General features: G+C 42.7%; 1 protein-coding gene across 1 annotated transcript; it reads left to right on the forward strand.

Moving 5' to 3' along the window:
* The first annotated feature begins 2,141 nt into the window (after positions 1-2,141).
* Positions 2,142-16,150, forward strand: LOC139303818 (cilia- and flagella-associated protein 337). Its single transcript, XM_070927670.1, has 19 exons — positions 2,142-2,212; positions 3,478-3,724; positions 3,825-3,971; positions 4,355-4,477; positions 4,591-4,762; positions 4,886-4,932; positions 5,033-5,170; positions 5,282-5,470; positions 6,278-6,469; positions 6,543-7,007; positions 7,142-7,291; positions 9,422-9,606; positions 9,819-9,958; positions 10,650-10,809; positions 10,869-11,096; positions 13,178-13,311; positions 13,951-14,003; positions 14,151-14,271; positions 16,088-16,150. The coding sequence occupies exons 1-18, from the start codon at positions 2,142-2,144 to the stop codon at positions 14,232-14,234; spliced, it is 2,925 nt and encodes a 974-aa protein (XP_070783771.1). The 3' UTR covers positions 14,235-14,271; positions 16,088-16,150.
* Positions 16,151-16,614: the final 464 nt, after the last annotated feature.

A 16,614-nucleotide genomic window follows, 5' to 3' on the forward strand; every position in this document is an offset into this window, starting at 1 on the left:
AGCCTCACAGGGGAGGGCTGAGGAAGTATATTTCCAAGCACCGCTGGAGAGACTGGGGGGAAATGAGGGCGGGTCACGGGTGTGTAATTATTCTGAGTGGAGGCTTGTGAGCTGCTGCTGCTGCTGCCACCGTGTGAGAGCGCAGTGGAGATGGGTGAACGCAAACTGCAGCACTGACAGAAGGGAAGAAAAGCTCAGTAGAGAGATGCGTATTTTGAAGTGAACAAATGATGTATACGAGTATCGAAACATTACAGTGGATCCGTAGACAATGCAGCCTGAGCCTTTCCAGTAGGATAATAATGGCAGCCGTGATTCATTAAATTCATCCAGAATAAATATATTACTACACTGTTCACACACTGTTTAGTGAGTGCAAATGAATGTCGTCTGACAAAAGAAAAAGACTTTCTACGTCTGCATGTTGGGGCGCTGATCAACTAGTTTAGCTGTGGCTCCACCTCGTGGCTGTACCGAGTAATAACATGTAAAACTGAAGCCGGTCGAGGGGCCATCCCAGCCTAACAGGCAGGTCATTGCTACTCCAATAGCATTGCATGTGCAGGGACACATTTCAACCAAAAGCAAAGATAGACCCGCCCACACAATGTATATGAATGTCTCCTGGAATATGAGCTTATATCACTGATGATCCTCAAGCCAAGCCTTTGTACATACTTTATATTTTTCCATGTATATATTTATTTTTGTCCCCCATATTTTTTATATCTGTATTTATTATTTGTATATTGTTTTTTCTTTTAAAAAAAATAATACTTCTAATTCTTATTGACACAGTGCTTGTCTGCTGTGTGTTTCTGCACCTTTCTGTCTTTGCTGCTGTGACGTGTAAATTTCCCCGCTGTGGGATTACTAAAAGTCTAAGTCTAAGTCTAAATCTAAGCCAGGCCGTCAAGAACCTCCTTGTGCGGGTGACTGACTGTCTTTGTTACCAGTCTGAGATGTCTGTAGTTACGTTCAAAGACCCACTGCTTTAAAAGAGCTGCATGACACAACACAAGGAGGAAATCTTCACTGAAATAACAATGCACAACTTGACTGATGATTTAACTGAACAGTTTTGGCTTCTGCAGCAGAGTAGACCTTTTTGCAGCAGAAATGTTGACAGGTGTCATGGAATGGAACAGAGCCATTGTTAATGTTAGTAGTTCAACCTGTGCTTTTCTTGCCATAACAAGCCAAAATATTCTGTGACAAAGGTGCATTATCGTGGGCCAGTATTTTTGTTGTCCATTACTGGTCATTGCATCATGTAGCAGATGAGTTATATTTGAGCCAGTTACAGTATAAGCTACTGGTGTGTATAGGTCTAATATTAGACCAGGTGCAAGGAATATGCCCAGCAGACCAGACTCCACTGGGACTTGGGTACCTTCATTAAACCTAGCGAGAGGTCACTCTGGATAGCTCATGCTCATTGAAGTGTGTTGCCTGGCAATAATTAAACTGCATGAGTTATAGAAGTCACCGCTTGTTGCTTTAACTCTTATTCACATTAGAATATATTTGAACTGAACATAGATTCATTTCAAATGTAATATTAAGGATTTCTGCACGGTCGTCATTGTGTTAGAACTGCTGAACTGTCCTTGTGCAAACCAATCTTAACTCTCCTGGGTCCTGACTAACTTAACCTCCTTAAATGATTAATCCACTGAGGGCTTGTCTGTGGGGTTTGTGGCCCTGTTACCCCCAGCTGACTTGCAGTTATTTTGGAAACTCTCATCTCTCCGCGGTCTTCTCATCAGTGGTGTGTTGACTCTCCCCCTCTCGAGGTGGTCAAACACTTGTGACGGAGGGCTTATTGATCCGTGGACCTGGACATTCCTTCCCTGTCTGTTTGAGCAAATCAGGTTCGGCTGAAAAGACAGAGGGAGGGAGGGAAACAAAGGCCCCAGCGTGTTTGAGACTCAGAGTACAGTGAGGATCTCAGATTGGCCTCAGAGCTTTTGAGGGGAACTTGTGGTTGCTGCATCTTTGTTTGTCACCAGGATCAGGATCTAAAGAACTTGAAACACTGACCTAGCTGGATTAAAAATTCAACAAAAAAGGATGGAACAGTATCTGGTGTTTGGAAGACTTTAAAGACGACTTTACACAGTGAGGCCCATGTTATCAATATGGATACCTTCAGAAACAACAGAAAGCCATGGGTGCTGTATGAGAAAGAAGTGCCACACAGCAGGTTTTGGTGAGTTTTCTTTAGCTTGTTCTTATTTATCTGATCTTGATAACTGATCACAGTTAATTCACTGTGTGTGTGTGACCTGTTACTGCAAAAAAAAAAGCCTGTTTGTCAATTTTGCATGTGATATGTAGGCTGTAACTCATAATATCCCGTCGTAATATGATACAATTGCTGTATGTGATAGTAGATTGCATAGTTTAATACATTCATGGACAAAGCATGAAGTTCACCATTACCACTAGACACCAGTCCATGGCTTCTTACATTTTACCACCTCAAATCTCCTCCTGTCAAATAAAACATATATATGCTGGTCTCAACCTTCATCCTTCCAACCCTCATCCATCTTGCGTCCATCCATCCTTCCGTAACATAAAAAATAAGTTATGTCTTCTATGAAGTTGTACGTTTGCACCCCTCTGGTTCAGTTTCACATGTTGTCTCCACTCAGATACTGAGCGGCACCAGCTCTTTCAGATACAACAGCCTTTTACTCTCCTTTTTCAATGCACTTTTATTACTTAATTATTTTACGGTTCTCTCAGCACTGGTTGATTGTGAGATGTGTATGATGTAAAGGACCACTCATGCATGTCATGATGGACAAGAGAGTCCTGGAAATGAGCTCACAATGCTGAGACATGTGGCTTATTGTTCCAGCTTGTAGTCTCCCTGAGCAACAGGGCCACACAGGAGCTGCTGGTGGTGAGGGACACTTTGATCTTTTTAACACATCCCCCAAAGCTTAATTCTCCTCAACTTATTCCCCATTCGCAACATTAAGACCCATCGTTTAGTTTACATATACTCCTGTAACTCAGTGTATGTTGCAGATGAATATGCATCTTATAAGACTTCATAATGTGATTTTAAACTTTCTCTTTGGATCAGCAGTGTGTTGTCCCAGTGCTGCCACTTGGGAGCGCTGCCTTCATGCTGCAGTGAGCCTCATTGACCAGACGTCAGGGGCAGGATGGGATTAATGATCAATCTTTGGCTTCATTTGGTTTCAGTTCACACAGTCTTTACTTATTCCTCAATGTTCATGTCCTGCATGTTTTGATCCAACTGTACTCTTTTTGTTTCTAATCTTGTGACTCCTATACTCACAAAACATTTCAGAAGTAGCACCAAATCCTAAAACTGTGAAAAGACAGGAAGAATCCAGTAGACTCCTCAGCTATGCAATCCTTAACTGGTGTTCACTTGATGGGTAAGAGGAAAAACTGTCTATTTCCCCACAAATTAATATAAACATTTAAATGCAGTGATCCAGCCAGTGGAGTCAGCCCTGCAGAGAAACTGAGCCCCGAGCACCTGCAGCTCCTGAGAAATGCATTTACCTGTCCAAAAGCTGGAGCACAGACACGTGAAAACAGGCCGAACATAAGGAGTGGAAGGAGCAGAGGAGCACATGAAGAGCTAGGTATGAAGTTCGAAGAGTTTCGGGAGGTTCTGAGGTCTGTGATTGGTCCCGATATCGAGGATACATGGGTTGAGAGATTCTTCAGTGAGGTAAGGAGAAATAAAGAGATGACTTTGTACTGATGAAAAAGGACTGCTTCCAGATAATGATGTGGGCCCACTGAGAGTCTTTTAACTGTTCCATATCCAGGTAGATATCAGCTGTACCGGGCAGGTGAAGTGGCAGCAGTTGTGTTCCTACCTGCTTTTGGAGTACACTGAGAGAGAGCGCGCCTCCATCCCCATAGCAGCTCTCCTGGACTCCCAGCCACAGATCAGACACTGCTCCCACAACAAGGTAGAAACCCACCGGTCTAAATCTGGTCTTTGTAGGATGCTTCAATGTTCACAACAAATGCACTGAAAGGCCTGATGGGGGCGCAGACGAGTATAGATCCCACTGTAGTTTTGAGTAGATGTAGGTTGCACCCACTACCAGCCGAGGATCTGCAGATAGAAAGTAGCTAACATGTAGTAGCTAAATCTCAAAGTGTCTCTTCTATTTGTATGAAATTCACTCATGTCTTCTTATACTTGGTCCCTGGTTAAAGGTGCTAATGAAGGCCTGCAGCATCTGTGTTTGAATCTTTCTTTTCTATACTCTCTCTGTATATTTATTTCTAAACGTAGTAGTAGCAATAACATTTTTTATTAATCATACTTGTACTCATTCCTCTGCAGCGGGAGCCAACAGTGCGTGTGGTTGCTGTTTCCCATCCTCCTCCACTCCGTTATATTAGTGTCAGCAAAGGGGGTCAGATCACTGTCTGGAACAGCAGCCTACACATCCTCAAAAGTCTAGGGGTGAGTGACATCATGGCACTACTTTTACATTCACATGGAAGTACAAAACACACACACACACACACACACACACACACACACACATTTGTTATATTTAATCCTGTTTAATCCAGCTTGCTGGAGACCCAACAGAGGAAGTGGCCAACACGAGGAGATTCAGAGGCTGGACCACTGATGCCGTCTACATGGGCAACGTCCACAAGGTTGCCATAGCAACCGACTGCAGGGACTTGCACTTTGTCAACGTCTCCACGGCCAGTGTATTTGAGGATGTCCACCTGTTTGGTATACTTGATTGCTAACATGTACTAAATTGTATTAAACTGAGCTGGTCACTAATAAAAAACAGTCACTGTTCAAAAATTGAAATTTTCAAATGTTAACGCTTTGTCTCATCCTTACCCCAAGGGTTTCGTAGTGTTCCAACTGCTCTTTGTTACTGGCATGATGCTCAGGTAGGACCACTGTTCCTTTGAGATGTTCTTTTCAGGTGGACAAATTCACTCTGAAAGCAATAAATTCATCCCTTTAATCTATGTGGCTTCTCCCTCCAAGTGTCCAGAGCTACCCTCTCTGCTGCTACTGGGGGATGAAAGAGGAGGAGTCCACCTCATGCGGTTCCTGAACCCATCTAAAGGTCTTTTCAAGAATCTGTCCAAGAAAGAGAACGGCCCACAGAGGATCTTTTTCCCGGTGAGCTTGGTCTGCAAAATTTGTTGAGCCCAGTCTCTGTTTCTTGCAGATAAACATGTCATGCAGGCCCCAGTAGTAACATTTATTTATTGTTATCCATCGTGACAACAGGACCTCTGTGAACACAGCAACATGGTTTCCTACCGTCACGTCCCCGACGTCCATAAGGAGCCAATCAACAGAGTGATGTTTGAGCCCAGCACCAACGTCATCATGACGTCATCAGAAAGTGACACCACCTCTGTGGTCTTTATGAATGTGACACTGAAGCAGGAGCCTTATATTTGGAAATTTAAGCAGGTAACTGACTTCACTTTATGGGTTTACCTGATCTTATGTTGAATAGGAGGTTATTATGTGTTATGTATCCTCGTTACTTAATATAATTGTGGCCTCAAAGCACAACAGCATATTATTGAGGTATATACTCATTAATATAAAGTATGTTTTTATGCATCAGAAGTATATTTCTAGTATGAGAAAATAAAACATAAGAGGGAGAAGGGAGTGTAATGATTTTTGTCGAGGTCAGATTGACACGTGTCAGGTCACAGTACTCAGATCTGGGTGACTCTGACCTAACTGGGTGGGTCAAGATTGAAAAAAAATCAACATTCACTCCATTCAAATCTGTAGATGTAGAAAAAATTGTGAATGTCTTTACGTGGCAAATACTATATGACATAACTCATTCAGTGAATTATCCCTCGCCAGTTTTATCTAGAAGACCAAATATGAGTGGTGAGTCAAGTTACTGTTTCTAAAGTTGACTCCCGCCCAGCATGCAGAGGCAGACGGTGCCACCAACTGTGGAGAAAAGAAGTAATGCTGGTGCACTAAATGTTATTAAACTGGGTGGTGATGCTTCCTGTTATTCATTCTCATGGGCTTTTTTTTTGTACTCCAATTAACTGTCTGGACAATTTTAACAATGAAGCCACCCTTAAAACCTCTCCAGTGCAAACTACTGGGACCAGCTAACCTGACTTGTATTATTAGAAGTGGGCCTGTTTTGTTTTTCAAAGCACAGAGCCATTAAAAACCAGTTCATGTACATTTCCATCTGCACTAAGCAACACATTCTGTGATCTCTTTGTCTCATTTCAGGGAGCTAAATGTTTTGACTACAACGCGTCTCTGCAGTTGATGGTCACAGGAGGTTGTGACCGAGCCGTCAGACTGTGGACTCGATTTGTGACCACACGTCCTGTAGCTACCCTGCTGGGCCACCGCACCACTGTATTGGATGTTGCGATCTACCAACCTGCTGGGCAGATCTTCAGCTACTCCAGAGATGCTGTGAGTCATTAAAGATGAAGCTTAAAACAGAAAACTGGCCTAGTTAATGAAGTGATGTTTGTTCCTTTGTCAGGAGCTGAGGGTTTGGGACATTTCCAGCCATCACTGTCTGAAAACCGTCGGCCTGCAGTTCCCCTGCCAGCAACCAGGTCGAATCCCAGAACAAGGCAGCTTCCCCTTCCTGTTGCTGAGCCCTCCTCTTCTACCTGAGCAGTCTCATCTAGTGGTGGGATGCAAAGATTACCTGGCACTGCTCAGTCTGGCTGAAACGAGAAGAGGAGGGGGCGGATGGTTGGCAGATGAAGGAAGGGAACCAAAAACTGAAAGTGGTCCTACCCTCTCCTGTGCTCTGTACAACTCCTCTCTGAGACAGGTGGTGACCGGACACACCGACTCATCTGTGTCTCTGTGGGACGTAGAGACGGGGAGGAGGCGGCTTCAGATCCTAAACGCTCATGGAGAAGATGAACTCACCTGCATGGCACTAGACTCCTCCCACAGAAGACTGATCACTGGGGCTCGCAGTGGCACAATTAAGGTTTAGCACCACATCTTCTGACTGTCAGTGTGAACAAAAATACTGTGGATTTGATACAATCGGTGTACGCATTGATTTCACGTGTGAGATAGTTAAAAAGAACTTACTGATGAGAAGACCCTCTCGTTGAGCAGGTGTGGAACCTGCTAAACGGCCTCAACTTGCACAAGCTGGAGCCTGTCACCAACTCTGAAGTCACGGGGTTGACCTGTCTCCATGACAACCAGCTGCTGGCCGTTGGGTGGAGCCAGCGGATGGCTCAGTACAACATTGCGGCTGCCAAGGTAAAATTAAAGGTGCTTGAAATTGATAATCTGCAGCAGCTTCACGTAGAATAATTTAACACCAGGCTGAAAAGCAGCGTTTGGATGTGGTCACAAATGTGCTCTGTTGCACCTGAAACCACAGTGATGTAACAGGGTCCTAGAGTACACCTGTTCATCACTGCAACAACGTGAGAAATGAAACCCCTGGTGGTCAGCAAAAACAAGATTTTCAGGGGGTATTATATACTCTTTAACTTTCTGATTATAACTAATAACAAAAGAATAATGTAACCTGGTATTCTAGATCTTCTATCACCTCATTTTGAATTGAAAGACAAGAGGCACAACATTAAAGGTGCCCTGGGAAGTTTTTTTTTGGTAAACAAACAAAATTATGTTTGCATTCACTGTTTCACACCAAAATGCATTATGTCCATCCTTAACACAGAATAAACAATTTGGATGCATTTTCTTCCTTTAAAAACATTTTCAAAGCTCATTTGAAGAATTTGAAACTTGCATTGTTTATATATATTGCTTGCTAGCAGTTTTCTTCCAGTGTTTTTTCAGTGGAATAGCATGAAACCATCAGCTGGACTGTGTATCATGGGGACCCACTCTTAAAAACATTGCTCCATAGTGCTGCTAGTGGTCAAAACGTCCAAGGGGCACCTACGTAAAAAAATAAATACATATTACATGTGTGTATTACATATGTTGTGTCAAGAACATTCAGTGTGATTTTCGCATTGAAAACAACACAAACAAAATGAAACAAAAATGCAGGAAATTCTTACATTTTATTGTGCATGTCTGGTAGGTCTTAGCCAATAGCCAATTTGTTTGGAAAAGCTGTGTAATTTACTTGAGCATCAACAGAGATCATTACTTGTTGGACAAGAAACTGCAGTTACTGAAACAGAAAATCACAGCATTAAATACATTACAAAAGCTTTGGAGTGACAGGTGGTTTTGAGAAGTGCAGCACACACATTCACAAATGACAAAAGCCAAGAAATGTTAGCCTTCGCACTTTTGCTCGTCCACAAGTTCTTCCCCAGATGTTGAATGCTGGATGATAAGTTCCACACAAACAGCTGTCACCATAGTGACTAATCTGGTATGGGCTTAAAACTGCGTTTTTCTTAAGATGCTGACAACACTTTGAGCTTAAAAAGACTTTTAGTCTCAGAAAATGTTTCCTGCAATAGTGGCACAAGACTATTCTGATTAAATCCAATAAATACGTAGTTAAGTCTGATATCTTTAAATCAATCTTATGTCTTTTTATTGCTAGTTTAAAAAATCTTCACCACATCCACCTACACATTCATGCACGCTGAAGTTGAAGTATAGCCAGTGCCAGTATAAATACCAGTATGAACTGCAACATGAGACAAAAGTCTGGGTGTGTAGACGTGCATATTTTCACACCTCAAATTCTTGTGTTACATTTTACCTCTCAACCTTTAACTACCAGCTGCTCTGCGGTCAGATTCATCCCTTGAAAACTACAGTACTAACATTCAGTATTCATGCTTCTCCAGCAAATTCTCAATCCTGTTTTTCCCCCCTCATAATGTTTCTCATTGTAAAGGCCACTGTGTCAGCAGAGTCAGGCTTTTGAGAAAACATTGTAAGGCAAAAACAAATGTAAGGGCTGTATTTTAGGAGTAAATAATATCAGCGAATGTCGTAAATGACATTTATACATGCACCTGATGAGATCAAAGACATCTGCACCAGTATTTCTCTGACGTCCACCATGCTGAGCTTCCAGCTAATCCATTTTAAAGAGCTGACCAAAACACTGTAGCCCAGAGGTGTAAACAGAATCAGTAAACCAGAGAAGGAAATAGAGCTGCTTTCCACAAGGCAACACAAACGATTACATGTGATTTCAGACCATTTGTAAACTGTCACACTGTGACGTGGGAAGAGATGTGCAAAGAGTTTCACAATTTCAACCAACAAGCTCAAGCACACAGTGGAGCCCGAAGACAGCATGGTATGTTTTCTGGAAAACATTTAGCACAAAATCGCTAAAAGTTGTGATTTTCAATCTGAATACTGCATACAAATGTGTCCTTAAGTTTTATAATCAATATCACAATAATATTTACATCTGTTTATATAATGTACATGTAGGATTTGTATGTAAGAGCCGACATGTCCTGGAAGTCCAGCGGTGTCCACAAATCAGACATCCTGGCTGTGTGTCAGTGCTCTGCTCTGGGGGTTGTTGCCACAGCGAGCCATGATGGAGAGGTCGTTATTTGGAGGCTGGAGACACAAGGACCAGTACTCCACCTACAAAGACCAACACAGACGGGGTGAGAAACCGCAGCAGTGTGTGTGTGTGTTGTCTTGCTAATATTTTAAAATCTCCAAAGGTTAAGCACTGCTGTTATGATAATATGTTTTGGAGTAAGACAGAGATTGCCTCCTCACTTGTGATGTCATAGACACCACTGAACTGATTCCTGTCCAGAGTACTGCATAGCTCAGTGGGTCGCATTTATTGTTATTGCTTGTGTACACGTAGAGCGGTGCCCCCTGTGGACAGCCTCTTGTTCCTGCAGCAACGGGCCGCCAACAGAAAGTTGAGAAACAGAGGTGTCCTGGTCTCATCGCAGGCTGGCTGTCTCTGCTTTTGGAGCCTCACTGGACAGACACACACTTATGGTGAGTGGGACTGAGAGAGGTCGGATGGATGCAGAGAGTATCATTCAGAAGAAGTGGATGCGACATGAATTTAAAACAGAACTCTCACACTATGAGGGAGATGGAAGCATTAAACTGCACGAGCAGTTGACAAGCAGCTGTCAGTTTTAATGATGATGTTTTAAGATGGATTTACAAACAGCCAGAGCTGTGACAGTTAGGCTGAACTGTCGACTTGGCCTCCCGCCTCTACCATTCCTGGCAGCCCACAACTATGTCTCTTTCCAGATCCCATCTGTGTTTAGTGGTGTGGGATTCGTGCACTGTGACCGCTGCATATGTGTGCGAGCACGCATGGGTGTATGACAGTATGTATTTGTGTGTGTGTGTATGTAGGTCTCTGTGTCTATGCATTTTTCTAGCAGAGAGGAATTTGAGTGTGACATAACAGAAAACATTAAAGGGTAGCAATTTGTCTCAGAAGCACATTTGTCATTTAAGTCAAGACCGTATTCTTGAAATTGGAACAAAATCTGACTACAAATAGATTTGCTTGCATGCAACTGAGTGAAACAGTTGTTCTCCCTGTAAACCTTCAGGAACCCAAACCTGCAGGAAACTATTGTTAAAATGAAAATCTAGATTTTATTTGGTTTCTTTTTGTTTGGAAAACTGCAAGAGTATAATTCAGTTTTTTTCCTCCTCATTCCAGGTCAGTTCTATGCGCCAGAGCAGCCAGGTGAGCGTGTGCTGAGCCTGAGCTCAGATCAGCCTAAAAACACCATCCTGGTCTCTGGAGACACGACGGGCTGGCTTCAGATCTATGACATTTGTCACTTTGCACTGGACATCCAACAAGAGGTGAGAAGCTGTGCGTATGTCTTTGTGTGTGTGAGCTGGTGTGAATGCACATCCCCATGTACCTGATGTTTTCTCTTTCTACACAGTCGGTTTGTGAGCGGCCTCCTCTGCTGCGGTGCTGGAAGGCTCATAAGAGAGCAATAGTGAGTGTGGAGGTCCTCGAGGAGGCTGAGAGATTGCTCATCCTCACAGCGTCAGCTGACGGCTCTACTGGACTGTGGACGAGGGACGGAGATCATGTGGGTTCTTTCGGGCAGGAAGTGATGTGGAATATCACTGAGCCAGCTACTTACCAGAGGTGAGGTTCATGAGCCCGTAACTGAACACTTGTACATCTCAAATAATAGGAAACTTAAAAAACAGTGTTAGAGGGAGCTTGGAATTAACTAAATTATATTTAAATACAATGACATGAGTAGGGAAACAAAAAATGCCAAAATCTGAACAAAAAATGTTCCTAGTATTTTCTTAGTTGACAAATTTGCTGAATCCACTGAGACTTAAGAGATCGTCTCTCTGTGTCGCTCAGTGGTGTGCTAACTCTTCCATGATTGGTGCATTGGAGGCCATGAATACTAAAAATGACTGCACACATGCTGCCTGTGAAACATATAGGACTATACAGTCCAAATTTTGGGATTCTATCATTCAACTCTGCCAACACAGAGTAGAGCATACAGGACACGTCCAAACAAGTCATGTTGTCAACAGTGAGCCCCTAAGTGGTTTGTCCCAAATCTATCTATAGAGAATGTTGTGCAGAGGAATTCGTCATGGTTGAGAGCTTCCTCCAAAAGAAACTTCCCTCGTTGTTTCCTCAGACGTTAGAGTCTTTAATAGAAACTTCAGTTTGGTTAAAGGTCACAAACTCTGGCTTGGCCCAGGCCTTTGACTGCATTTCTGTCACATGTTGGGTAACATGGACCATAAAGGAGGGAACAAAAAAGTGAGAGACAGAGTCAGCAAATAGATCCATAAATAGACGTCTGCATATATGAAGCTCACTGAGGAGCAAAAGCATTACGTAGTTTAAACTCATGGCTTAACTCTTGTTAAGACATGCTGCTGAATGGCTTCCTGTGGTCTCTAAATGAAGAGGTACCACATGGAGGATTGTACTGAAATTTAAATGATTGGTTATGGTGATTTAGTGCACGTGTGCATTTAAGGAAGGGAGTGAGAGAGAGAAAAGTTAGTACTATATTGTTTGCTTCAATGTATTTGCCCTACTCTTCTTACTCTTTGTCTGTCACTGCCTCTGTGTCTTCCGCAGAGCATAAGACAACATTTCAATGTCTCTGCTGTAGCTCTCACAAAAGTGTTGTGTGATTCAGATTATTTTAGCCATGCTAGCGGTGTGGCTCTACGGATGGCAATGTCGGACGGGTGGCCCATCGCATCAGTCTAGAATCAAATATCTCAACAACTATTGGATGGATGAGCATGACATTTGGTATTGACATTCATGCCCCCCTCAGAATAAATTATAATAGGTTTGTTGATCCCTTAACTTTTCATCTAGCGCCATCATCAGGTCAGAACTAATGACATTCCCATCAGCCTCAGCTGTACTTTGTGTGTAGTGTTAACCAGCCCAATACTTGCATGCTAACACGCTAAACTAAGATGGTGAACATTGTGAACCTTATACCTACTTAACTTAACAGCATGTCAGCATTGTCATTGTGAGCATGTTAGCATGCTGACATTAGCAGTAATCTCAAAGCACTGTGCCTACGTACAGCCTCGCAGAGCCACTAGAAGGGTTTGTTTTAGCTTTGGATTGCCCAGTTTTTAACCAAGCAGTAAATACTGTATACTGTCACATGTTTTAATAATGCATAAACAAGTGTAAACTTCTCAAAGATGTTGTCAACAAACATTCACCTTCAAACACCCTGTGGTCTCTAACAGTTAATCAGTGTAAAATTGCTCTGTGGGCTCTTATTAGCTTGTACATTCATGAAGTTGAGCTCTTGCATATTGACGTTTTAATCAGTCAGTTTTAATTTACCCAATAAAGCAGTCCTAAAATGCACACTCACACACACACACACACACACACACACACACACACACACACACACACACACACACACAGAAGGAGCACACAGAGTACTCAAGTGCAGGCCAACTACACCACAGAAATGGAGAACAGCTACAGTTCTGGTTTAAATTAAATCTAACAACAAACACTCACACAGATATCGGACTCTGACAAAATACCATCCAGCAGAGATCACTGATCTGAGTCCTGTCTGGTTCAGTGACATGAAACAAAATTGGGAAACCTGTCTAATCTAAAGTAAACAGCTTTGTGTTTGCACAAGTGAATGCCCTTCAGCAGAGAGTGATATCTTTTGGTTCTGACATCCACAGGAAGATACAAAAGGAACTGACAGAAGACACGGAGGAGAGGACTGAAAGTGATGAAACGGGGATCAGCAAGATCAGAAGTCAAGTACCTGACCCCACCAACAGGGGTCAAACTTCACAGGAGGAATGTTCTAAAGGTAATCATTTAGTGCAAACAGGTGTTTTGAGGTACACACACACACACACACACACACACACACACACATGGCCTCTCCCTGACCCAGCCCATCTCCAGTCACATTTGGCTGTGCACTGGGAATGTCCCATCCAGTAATTACCACTTTCGTCAGAGTCCTTCTACACATGTGCGTGTGTGGGTGTGTGTGTTGCTGCTGCTGCAGATATTCATGAAAAGGGGTTGGACGTCCAGGTCAGGATGGCCTTCCAATCTAATTAAACCTGATACTCTGATTAAATCATGTCCAATTTCACCACGTTATGAAGAGAAGAGTCGGAGCATTCTTCACATTCTCCTTCTCTGAAGTCTGGAGCTCGGCTCGGGAACATTTGGGCAATGTTCTGCTCCAGAGACGCAAGCCAGATTAAAAAAACAAAACAAATTAAGTGCACAAATGCTCAAGGTTTGTGTGTGTGTATTTGCAAGACATTTCCTACACTTTCCTTTCACTGTCTGCCCATTACTCAGATCTTGCCAAAACAAGCGATTAGATGTGCTTTCTCAGCAACCACGCCCAGACAGACACAGTTATGTACACACACACACACACATGCGTGGACACACATTAACTAACGCCGTCTCCTGTCATCCTCTTTAGCTTCATCCACAAGCCCAGCAGAGAATGACCACGAGCGACCTCAGCAACCCATGGTAACCTGCAAACACACAATCAGCAGCTGATGAGTGTAAACACTGTGGACGGTTAAACCACTCACACACGCACTTGTCATTCTCATCTCTATCGTCTTCCTTCCCTCCCTCCCTCCCTGCACGCACATCCAACCATCATTGTTTCAGTATCTGTGTGAGGACTTTTGCCAGACGGTAGCTTCGTGTCACGAGAGGAGACGTCTGTTTGGTGACATCCGCCACAGCTGTTGATTGGCTGTTTTCGCCCCATCGCACTCTGGTCCTGCAGGTGAATTTGATACTGATTACTGGATCCTTTCCTTTCTCTCCTCCTCCTACTGGCTTGATTAATACCTAATCTTTATGTTCTGTTGTTCCCCAGTGACTGCAAAAACAAATGATTTAACTAACTATTTCATCATTTTTCATTGTACTTCTCTATTGTTCAAAAAGACTACCAAAGATTGTGCAAATTAACTAATCAAACCTAAATAAATAATTTTGGAAAATTGCTTATTTGCTTTCTTGCCAACAGTTAGATGAGGAGATTGATGCCACTCTCATGTCTGTGGTAAATATGAAGCTACAGTCAGTAGCCAATTAGCTTAGCTTAGCACAAAGACTGGAAACAGGAGGAAACAGCTAGCCTGGCTCTGTCCAAAGCTAACAACATCCACCTACTAGAACCTCTAAAGCTCACTAATAAACACTTAATCTGTACAAAAATATGTAAAAATGACAATTTGCGGTTTTACAGGTGGTTATGTGCCAGACTACTATATTTTTATGGCAAGACGCAGTGACTTCCTCCCGTCTTGTCATCACTGTGCAAACAGCGAAGACTCCACAGGTGCTGGCAGGTGACTTTTGTTGTTTTTTGGACCGAGCCAGGCTATACGTTTTCCAGTCTTTATGCTAATGCAAAAATTGTGGAAATTGACTATCAAATTTAAAACTGAACCTGTCACAAGTAGCTTGCCTATGTAAAATAACATTTTCTACCAGCATGAGGGATGTTCAAAGCAACAGCGTGTAACTGACCAGTAGCTTGTGGTGGCTAATGTTAGCTAATTTTACATAGATATTGTTGTAACTGATATTAACAAATCAGTTTGCTGATATTATGACTTTTTGCTACTTGTGCAACTATAAAGCTACATTTTAGCATTTCCATTTTAGCATACCATTACCCTGTTATTGGGACTTGTGACGTGAAGTGGCTGCTGTCCAGCAAAAGTTACACAATCTCACTTTAATTTTCAAAATGCTCTGGTCTCTGCTGCTGCAATGACTGATTTCCCCCTGAATGATCAATAAACTTCATCAGCTAGTGTGCTCTACTTAGTTGTGAACAGTGCCATTTTATGTAAATACTCTATAGTGGTAGTGTTTGTTGTTGTCAGTGGTAGTCTGGGTTTGTTGACATCCACTATTGACCAGCATAAAAGTCCTGGTCAGCACACGCAACTATAAAAGGCTCGATCAATTCTGGAGGAATGTGAGGGCGCAGTTCCACCTCCTTTGGTCCCGCCACTGTGGCTGTAGCGCTCCACGGTCAGCCTGAAGACGTGATTGAGGGGAAGGGATAATGAAAGAGGGATAAAAAAAAAAGGGAGAGAGGAATAGTGCTATTCTATTTTAGATACATCTGATGGGAAAAACCTGATTTCTTTCATTTGAGTGTTTGCATGCATGTCTTTCCCAGCTCCCCCTTTTCTTCCTTTGTCTTAACTGCTCTAAATCTTTCTCTTGATCTCTCCCTCTGCTGAGCTTCTTCATCCTCTCTCTGTCTCCGTCTCTCATCCCTTTATATTGTGTGTTTTGCTGCCACAGTGTGCATTTGTGGCCTAGATATGGAGGAGGCTTTTTCCCGTAGCTGCCAATTCACGTGGACTGACCGCTGAGAGGTCAGACAGGAAGTTAAAAAGACTTCCATCGATTCATCTCACTGCTTTAGATGTTCGTTGAGGGAAGAATGTCAGAAATGCCTTGATGGTGCTGCTCTGTAAACTCCTGCTCCATATTTATGAAAATTGTTTCCTGAACCTGAAGCTGAAAAGTCTGTTCTTCATTTTCCTCATTTTTTACTCATATTCCTTTTCCAGGAGAAGCCTCCGCTGAGGATTTACCCACAATCCCCTGGGCGTGGTATCAGAGTTTTTCACTGGCAGCAAAAGGCTCATCTCACAGCATCTGGAAGGAAAAGTGAGCTTCCTACCTGTCCAGTCACATATAGACGAAGGTGCAGACATGAATGCTCTTTTTCTGCCTTCCTCTTATTTTATGAAGTCGTCTTGAAACTGTAAACTGAATATGTCTGTTTAAATATGTCATATGAACACTGTGCTGGCAATATTTCCATTTCAAAACAGCCTGTGATATACACTGCACTGGAAAACCACCTTCTTTTTCTCTTGCATTTAGCTTTTTTCTCATTCTTTTTCATTCATTCCAAACTCTGTTCACATTTCCTGATGTTTGCTCCATCTCATACTCATCTCTTCTTTAAAGGAATACTTCTGACATTTTGGGAAATAAGCTGAGAGAGTTAGATGAGAAGATTGAAACCACTCACATGCATGTACACAAAATCTGAGTGCCACGCTAGCCCCCTGTTTCCAGTCTTAACGCT

This window comes from Enoplosus armatus, chromosome 20 (genome assembly GCF_043641665.1).
Source record: "Enoplosus armatus isolate fEnoArm2 chromosome 20, fEnoArm2.hap1, whole genome shotgun sequence".
NCBI lineage: Eukaryota > Metazoa > Chordata > Actinopteri > Centrarchiformes > Enoplosidae > Enoplosus > Enoplosus armatus.